This window comes from Curcuma longa, unplaced genomic scaffold (assembly GCF_044706935.1).
Source record: "Curcuma longa cultivar G26 ecotype Majalengka, Jawa Barat unplaced genomic scaffold, ITB_CL_G26_1.1 contig_21202, whole genome shotgun sequence".
In the NCBI taxonomy this organism is placed as follows: Eukaryota; Viridiplantae; Streptophyta; class Magnoliopsida; order Zingiberales; family Zingiberaceae; genus Curcuma; species Curcuma longa.
In genome coordinates, this window is record NW_027431587.1 from 1 (window position 1) to 9,463 (window position 9,463).

At 37.4% G+C, this 9,463-nt stretch overlaps 1 protein-coding gene across 1 annotated transcript; it reads left to right on the plus strand.

Annotated features, from left to right (window-relative positions):
* Positions 1–1,193: 1,193 nt before the first annotated feature.
* LOC141817604 (MAP3K epsilon protein kinase 1-like) lies at positions 1,194–7,171 on the plus strand (the record flags this gene model as incomplete). Its single annotated transcript, XM_074705235.1, is given in 9 exon segments — positions 1,194–1,585; positions 1,679–1,813; positions 1,913–2,319; positions 2,412–2,526; positions 2,683–2,804; positions 2,960–4,166; positions 4,826–5,092; positions 5,730–5,885; positions 6,684–7,171. Coding segments are annotated over 9 exon segments (2,921 nt in total), but the record flags the coding sequence as incomplete, so codon positions are not given.
* Between the last annotated feature and the right edge of the window lie 2,292 nt (positions 7,172–9,463).

Genomic DNA, 9,463 nt, shown 5'->3' on the forward strand with positions numbered 1-9,463 from the left:
TGCATGTCACGTGTCTTCATCATATAGCAAAAATGTTTTATTATTGGAAAGAATAATTTCTTCACTTTAGCAAGATTAATTAGTAGAATAATACTTTATTATTGGTAGGAGTAATTTTATCTTTTAATAAATTTTTAGATGAGAAATAATGAGGAATAATTTTGCAGAAAGACCCCTGCAAAATCATATTAGTCCAACAGTAAATCCTAGCGTAATTTATTTGGACTAAAATAAAAATTAGAGTTAATTAGATCCTGTCTCCCAGACCAGGATCTAACCATGTCTCAGTTTAGATCACCCAAATGGGTCTAGACTGGACTGCGCCTAAAGTCCAAAATTGGACTCGTCCTCACTGGTTCGCTCCTCCAGTGACTTACCTCACTTACCTCATGCAACTCTACTTAACTTCTTAACCCACCAGGACTTCCTGCCAAGGCTCAACCACCCTGGTCTTTCTGCCAAGTTTCAACCAACTTGGTCTTCGGCCAGTTGTCAGGCACTGCGGACCCAACTGGACTTGCTGTCTGGGCTCAACCATCCTGGACTTCAGCCTGGTGTCTGGTTCTAAGTCTTTCGACCCTGCACACTTAGTAAAGAGGTTAAACCCACAACAAACCTAACTTTAACGTATTTGTCATTCATCAAAACTTAAGTTTGACCGTTAGTGCAAACTGCACCAACATGTAATATAATCCAAGCCGTTCTGTAAAATGTGAATTTCAAAAGGTCTTACAGCATGTTCATCTCAATCACTTTATTTGCAACACCTGTTAGCTTGTATGGCGTGGGCATGTTTGTATCACCAAATTTAAGATTGATAGCTAGGAATTAGGACATCTCTAAAGTATATTGTACTATTTTTAATATCTGGATTTTTGCCAGCTGTGTGGGTTGTTTTCTTGGTGAGTGATGTTTTCCTGAATAGGTCTAGTTTGTTTAGAACTTTGTGGAAATAAGAAGATGCTTCTTATATGGATAATTGTCAACATGGAGACTTGGACTTTTCATTTGTCCTCTCCCATTTGGACATTGACATTGATTCTAAATTCAAATCTTAAAATTACAAAAGAGAGTTCTTATATCGAAGGCTTTACACTTTCAATATTTTTGTCCTCCATCTGTTCTTTTTCCAGTTCTTTGTACCTGCCTGCATTCCATTTGCTCACTTTATTTTGGGGGTGAGTGTGATGCAGAGATGTCGAGACATGGGCGAGAAAATAGCAGCACGGATTCTAATGTAAAACTTTCAAGCAAAGCAAGCAAGAAGGTTTTGCCTACAATGGGGTTAAATTTAAATGATGGAGCTTCCACATCAGGATTAGCATCACAAAACACTACTGGCATTTTATCTGGATCCGGCATACTAAATGCCAGACCTGGTAGCACTACGTCATCTGGATTGCTGTCACAGATGGTATCTTCATCAAATGCTGATGTGGCAAGGGAATATCTTGAGAAAGTTGCAGATCTTCTGTTAGTATTTGCACAAGCTGGCACTCTAGTGAAATCTTACATGTGTAGCCAAAGCTTGCTTGCTCGGGTTTTTCAGATGTTCAATAAGATGGAGCTGCCTATTCTCTTGAAGGTGTGTTGGAACTTCTTCGACAGTCTATAGCGCCTTATCTCATCTAGGTAACTAGTGCTATCTTCTGAAATTTTTCTCTATTGCAAAGTGTAGATCCTCAAGTGCATCAACCATTTGTCCATGGATCCAAATTGCTTAGAAAGCCTTCAGCGTGCGGATGCAATCAAGTATTTGATTCCAAATCTTGAGCTTTCTGAAGGATCTCTTGTCTCACAGATACACAATGAAGTGTGTAATCTTCTGATTTTTTTTTCTTTGTTTTTTTGTTCTCTTTGGTACAAGATTCATAACTCGCTGTGGCTAAATTAATTTGCTCATCTTTGGAAGGTCCTCAATGCATTATTCAACCTTTGCAAGATCAACAAGAGGAGGCAGGAACAAGCAGCAGAAAATGGAATTATTCCACACTTGATGAATTTTATCACTTCAGATTCACCACTCAAACAATATGCATTGCCTCTGCTATGTGATATGGCTCATGCTTCAAGAAACTCAAGGGAGCAGTTGCGAGCTCATGGAGGATTGGATGTGTACTTGAACCTGTTGGAGGATGAAGCTTGGGCCGGCATTGCTTTAGATTCAACTGCAGTCTGCTTGGCGCATGATAATGAACAAAGGAAAGTAGAACAAGCACTCCTGAAGAAGGAATCAATTCAGAAATTGGTGAAGTACTTCCACAATTGTCCAGAGCAATACATCGTGCACATTTTGGAGCCTTTCCTGAAGATAATTATGTAAGAGAATGGAATCTTTTCCCCTAGTCTTTTCTGTTTGAATTGTCTCATGATGTCCTGGTTTCACACTGAATAAGCAAATAAATATGCAGGAAATCACCCCGGATAAATACAGCTATGGCTACCAATGGTTTGACGACATTGCTAGTTGCAAGGCTTGAACATCAAGATGCTATCGCTCGCCTTAATCTTCTAAAATTAATTAAGGTAATTTTTCTTAGCTTTTTTATTAGGTTAATATTTCGATCCAAATTATCTTTCAATCAGTTCTGCTAAAATCAAGGAAAACCATCAGATGATGGCTTAAGACTAATAACTGAAACATGTGAATATGTTTTTGCCTCTTATTCAATTTTTTTTTAGGCCGTTTATGAGCACCATCCTAGACCGAAGCAATTAATCGTGGAGAATGATTTGCCTCAGAAGCTTCAAAATCTGATCGAAGAACGCCGAGATGGTCAGACATCACTCAAATCTATCACGATGTAAATTTTTGGTACCAATTTTCTAACTTAATTTCCTACTTTTGTAGGTTTTTTGTTTTTCAAATAAAAATTAAGTATTTTCTGGCAAATTCTGTAGCAAGATATTCCACAAGTCCTAAATTATCCTCCACAGATGGCTTACCTCTTCCATGCAGAGTGTTTTCGCAGTACAAGACTTTTGGTGGACAAAATAACGTATTTGCGTTCTATAAAGCTGAGGAAAATATCTACAGGAATAACCCTTTGAGGAAGGTCACTGTTATTTCAACTAGAAATTCTATCTCAGATTATGGTCAAGCTGCCTGGAAAAGGCTCTTTGCAATGTACTCTCGAAGAGGAATCACCACTTCTGTCAGTAAGATTGCTTGTGCTACAAGCTTGGCTGTCTCCAGATCTCATTTAGTTCCTACTTTGCTTGCCCTTTTTGCTGGAGAGATGGCATTTTCTAGGACAACATGGGCAGAAGGGGAATACTTTCCTCCAGGAAATGCACTTTATATGTGTGCTCAAGATAGCCATATTTTCCTCTCTTCAATTGTTCTTCTGGTTTTGGAGTGTTTTGTTTTGTTATATAGAACAATCCATTTGGCAATTCTCTTCTCACCTATCATGGTAATGGCTCCACTTGCTGACAGTTGTGGCACTCAGTTCAGGAAAATGTGGATTCATCTTGTTCGTTCTACTTTGGAAAAAGCTGGTCCTGCATTTATAAAGTGGGGCCAATGGGCTGCGACGCGTCCGGACCTTTTCCCCAGTGATCTTTGTACTGAGCTGGCTAAGCTTCATACAAAAGCACCTGAGCATAGCTTTTCCTACACAAGGAAATCTGTAGAGAAAGCTTTTGGACGCAAACTTTCTGATGTTTTTGAAATCTTTGAGGAGGTACCTGTGGCTTCTGGAAGTGTTGCCCAGGTACACCGCGCTTCTTTGAAGATACAATATCCTGGACAACGGGCAAAATGCCTAGATGTTGCTGTAAAGGTTAGACATCCTGGTGTTGGAGAGTCCATTAAGAGGGATTTTATGATAATTAAATCAGTTGCCAGAATTTCCAACTTCATTCCTACTCTGAAGTGGTTGCGCTTGGATGAAAGTGTACAACAGTTTGCTGTTTTTATGATGTCTCAAGTGGATCTTGCAAGGGAGGCGGCACATTTAAGCCGCTTTATATATAATTTCCGTAGGTGGAAGGATGTATCTTTTCCAAAACCTGTTTACCCTCTTGTCCATCCTGCTGTTTTAGTGGAGACTTATGAGCATGGAGAAAGTGTCTCTCGCTATGTTGATGAGCTTGAAGGACATGATCGACTCAAAAGTGCTCTTGCCCATATTGGTACTAATGCACTCTTGAAGATGCTACTGGTATGATCTCTATTTGTCTCTGAGTTTATTTAATTATCATGATCATGCATCCCAAATAAGTTGCCTAAGTCTGATGTTGGCAAACTTATTATCCTATAGCTATTTCCTAATATATGCAATTTTTGTTGTGTTGTACAAGTGGTCATTTTTTTTTAAGAAAGCTTATTTATGTTTAATCTTTTGCCTTTCTACTAGTAAATTTAGGAAAAGGGTGAGCTGAAACAATGGTAAGTTGCCCCATTGCTATTGGGATAAGAAGGTTTTCAAATAGAAAAACCTATATGGAAAGCGTGTCTTATAAGCCTGCATGTATCTAGCCATCTCAAATCTTGTATTAAAATAAAATCCATGATTTCTTCCACATTTATTATCAATTACTTTTTCGATTGTTACATTTATTATCTCAAGGAAATTCATAATTCCTGGATATGCCATTATAACTTTTTTGTGATGCAGTTTATTTTCTTTACTATGATTTTAATTTTAGTTCCTGGAAATTCATAATTCCTGGATATGTCATTATAACTTTTTTGTGATGCAGTTTATTATCTTTACTATGAAATATATATATATGTGTGTGTGTGTGTGTGTGTGTGTGTTGGTGATTATCTTTATTGTTGCTGTAGTGTTAATTTGGAAGTTCATGTTCTATTTTTTAGGTGGACAATTTCATCCACGCAGATATGCATCCCGGCAATATTCTTGTTCGAGCACAGACAAAGAACTCCAACAAACGGCTTTTCAAATCAAAGCCTCATGTTATCTTTCTTGATGTAGGCATGACTGCAGAGCTTTCTGGCAGCGACCGTGTAAATCTGCTCAACTTCTTCAAGGCTGTTGCTCTTCGAGATGGTCGTACTGCCGCAGAGTGCACTTTAAGGTTGTCAAAGAATCAGTGTTGTCCTAACCCAGATGCTTTCATTGAGGTACTATCTTTACAACACATGTTTCTCTTTCCTGAGACTAATTTCATCTCCTTATAGTGTTGTTATTTAGAAGAATGTCTTTCGATGAGCCACATAACAGGCTTTAGACCTGCAGTCTCTATGATTGTCTTATCTAACAATCTGCAGTATATCTATTAACTACTCTGTACCTGCCAAATTGTTTTAAATTTTATATTTTTCCCTAATTACAATTTTTTAGCTAATGTGGGTTTATGGTCCTCATGGCACATCAAATGTGAATGGCCTACCAGAATTAGTGAGCTTCATTGCCTCAGGTTTATCTTTTCGGCTACTGTCTATATTTTGTTTGTGTAGCTGGCAGTTCACACCTTACCGTTGTCAGTTGGTTGAACATGGAAGTCACCACTACTGTTAGTATGTTAATTGGTGATTCGTAACAAAAAACCTTGCCACCAAATGTTGTTAATTAGAGTTGCATTGCAATCCCTTATTTGTTTTAAAAACAATTGGTAGTTCCTTTGTCCACGGAAGTGTGACCATGTTTCTAAGCTGAGTTGACTTGCTTGCTCCAAAAGTTCATTGAAAATTGCCCCTTTAGTTGCAAATACTTGTCCTATTTTTGTTAAGCCAACCTAATGCACATATAACATTGCAGGAAGTTGATAAATCCTTCACTTTCTGGGGCTCTCGGGAAGGTGATGTTGTCCATCCAGCTGAATGTATGCATCAATTACTAGATCAAGTACGCCGTCACAAAGTCAACATTGATGGAAATGTTTGCACTGCGATGGTGACAACTTTAGTTCTGGAGGTAAATTTATTTGGCAAGTTGCCTATCTTATGCATCAAAACTGGTGTTCCTTGTGCATGTCTCGTATGTTTTCATCACAAATACAAAGTTTCCTTGTGCCTTATCGCATGTGAATACTTCAGAATTTTCAAACTTTAATCATTTCATCCCAGCCCCCAATCATGTATACTATTACTTCATGTAAAAGTGTTACTGTACACGTGGCATTTCTGATGCATCATTAATTCGTTAGATGCATTAATGGTTCTGATGACAAGAGAGTTTAAAGACTTAGATATTTTGATGATTTTGAAACTCTGCATATAGAAAATGGTCACCCTTGGAGTAACAAAATCATCAAAATAGCTCTCAGACTTTTCGAGCTTGTCACTTCACTCCTTTCTTAACCAATAATAGTGTTACTTTATTTTGTGAAAATGACTCGGCGCACACGTAGTATACCCACCATGCCATTATTTCATCAGATGAAATTAATCATGTTAATGGTTAGGCTGTAAAATGACAAAAGTTTAAATACTTCAAAGGATATTGATGATTTTGAGAATCCGGAGGACATATTGTAAAAGGGACTCCTAGAGTTTCAAAATCATCAAAATAATACCTCCTAGACTTTTCAAGCTCTTATCATTTCACTGCTTAATAGTTATGGGTCAAATGACATGAGTTAATTTCGATGAGTGCCTTGATGATTCTGAAACTCCGGGAAGGCATATTGAAAAAAATGATAATTTTCCTTAAATATTATTACATCAATTATTTACTAAATAACTTCTAAAATTTTCATTTATTTCTTTGTAGGGTTGGCAGCGTAAACTGGATCCAGATTATGATATCATGAAGACACTACAGAAATTATTGTTCAGATCTGACTGGTCTCAGTCACTCCAATATACAATCGAAGGGATCATGGCCGCTTAGCCGAAGGCCATCCTTTACATTTTTAATTCTTTGAAAGAGAGAGAAAAAGGTTTTGACAGCATTAAACTTGGAATGCAAATCCCAATGTGAGGACTCTTTCAGCCATTTTCGATTTGGTCAAAATGGTATCGAATTCGCTGAAAGGGGCGACTCCATTAAATTTGTATTCGAAAATTTGACATTAATTCATGGCTAGTGTTGTCTGCTGTCACTTCAATTTTGTAGTTACCATCTACAAAATGTTTTGTTGCAGAGTTGTGATCTGCATTTTCATTAATGGTAAGGGAAGTGAACCCTGTCAAATTGTTTTGTTGCAGATTTGCCATCTGCGTTTTTTGTTAAGGTGGAAATGAGGCTTACTGACTACATGGGAAGTAAAATGGAAATAAACAAAATGTTCTTTGTTTCATGTTTCAATGCGCTGATATGTTCTTTTGATTTGTCCGTTCTTTTGATTTGTCCGTTTAGATCAAAGGCTTAGGAAACAGATTCATTACGCTACTATCTTCTATGTTATATTGATGACTATTATGGCTCCCTTCCTTTTCGGTAAAGTTATAGAAAAAATTAAAACGATTTCCTATGAATTAGTTAAATACATAAACAATTTGAAATGTTTTCTTTTAAAAAAATGGTTTAAAATTTTTAATGAGAATAATTCGGTAAAATAGTTAGAATGACCTCCTTTTCTCAAGGATCATGGTCATGATCTCTAATAAGTTTTTCTTTCCTCATATACTTATAAATTCTCAGGTATGAATACAGCTAACATGTTCAAAATCTCTTCTTAGTTCATATAATATGTTTTTTTTTGACCCTTTGCTCTTGCTGCCCCCTCAAACTCACCATCAAGGAGCTTTGCTAGAAATAACTCCAGCATCCTGTGACACATGCCTTCGTATGTGCAAGTCAAATTTAGTCTCCACCATGGCACGTGACCCATTGGCACTTGACCCATTGCCATATCTCTCCGGGCAGAAAGAAGCGATGTGACCGTTTCATCTATGAAATTATTTCTCTTCAAAGACGTAAAGAATGATAATGTACATCTTAGAATATGAGGATAATGGAAGTGCATATTCTGGAACACGTAGATAACGAAAGTGCATATTTTAGAACACGTGAGTAATGAAAATATATATTTTGAAATATGTGATAACTCTTTAAAAAGATTATCCACTCCCGCAAGCGTACTTATGTGCGCTCAAAAAGCCCTAATTTTCCATAAGCAATTCTCTTTTTTCCATAAAAATTCTAATTTGACATTCGGAGTGACTTGTCGAGAACTGTCTCTGGTACCATTCTAACCTTCTTGAGGAGTACTTTTCGGATTTATCCTCCTTGGTAATGATCTCCGAAGAATGCGCACATCAACCCATTCATTGGTTAGTAGCTTGACCGTTCATGATATTTGGGCGAAATAGTTAGGCTAGTGGGGGGAAAATAACATTGTTAATAAGCTAGGTCTTTATGTGGTTTAGACCTCCCATCCTATATTTCATGATTTAATGATCCATTTAGTAAATCAAATCCGAAATACTCTCTAATAAAAGTCTCATTTAGAGGTGGAAAAACCTCAGATAATATTAATATATTCTCTATAAAGATTTACATGAGAGGTAAAGAGAGAAGAGTATCATATTCTATAGAAATGACCTTTTAGTAATCCTTGGTCACATTTCTCTAGGCTTAATTTAGCAACAAGATGTCTAGACATTGTGCATGGTTGTCAAGAATAAATCGATGGTGATGCTTATATAGACGAGCCTCACTTTTTTAAATACTTTAGTGGATAGAAATCGACTTGAGTGACTGTGTCAACTAACTTTGATTGACTGTGTTATCCAATGTTAAGCCTACACTCTAAGACTTCTAATGTTTAAATGCTCAGTCTTTGGGAATTTATCCATTGCCTTAAATAGTTGAAAGTTTAGTTGATTTCAAAGGCCTTGTATAATACATCTATGTTGGTGTGAAAAGTACCAGATGATCGAACTTTAATTTTGATAATTGCACGAGGTTCAAGTTAAATATGTTGTTAAACTAATAAGTTGATCTAGTGTGCAGGGAGCACAGGTAAAATCCTAGTTGAGACTAGGTAAAAAACAAAAGTCCTAGTTGTAGGCTAGATAAGGACAAGTCCTGGTCTGGAGGATCAGACAGAAGACTTGGCAGGTCAGGTGCACCAGGTGCAAGTTCATGCAGTGTCGGAGGATCGGGAAGCATGACCAAAGTCCAAACGGGTACGATCAGAAGGACCAAAAGTTTGGTGAAGTCTAGGCGATCAGGAGGACCGAGTTTTAACCGAAAAGTTTTGAGGGCCAAGGACCACAGCTGAGCAAAAAGTCCAACAAGTCTGGAGGACTTGGTTGGCAAGTAAGGTAATTTCTTCAGAGAGAAGTGGGTCAGGATACGTTGCCAAAGTGGAACTATAGGCGTCGGTCTAACCCAAGATTTCACTGGAAATCTCAAAATTAAGACTAAGAAACAGTTTGTAGAACTTGTAATGCAGATTGGAGAGATGAAGTCTTTGACTTCGGACGACTTTATCCGAAGTTCAAGTCGACCGAAAGTTCCTGTTGATCGGAATGTGTATTTCAGGCGACTCAAAATCGGATAAACGTAGCGGAAGTCAAAGTCTATCAAGACCTTCCACGTTA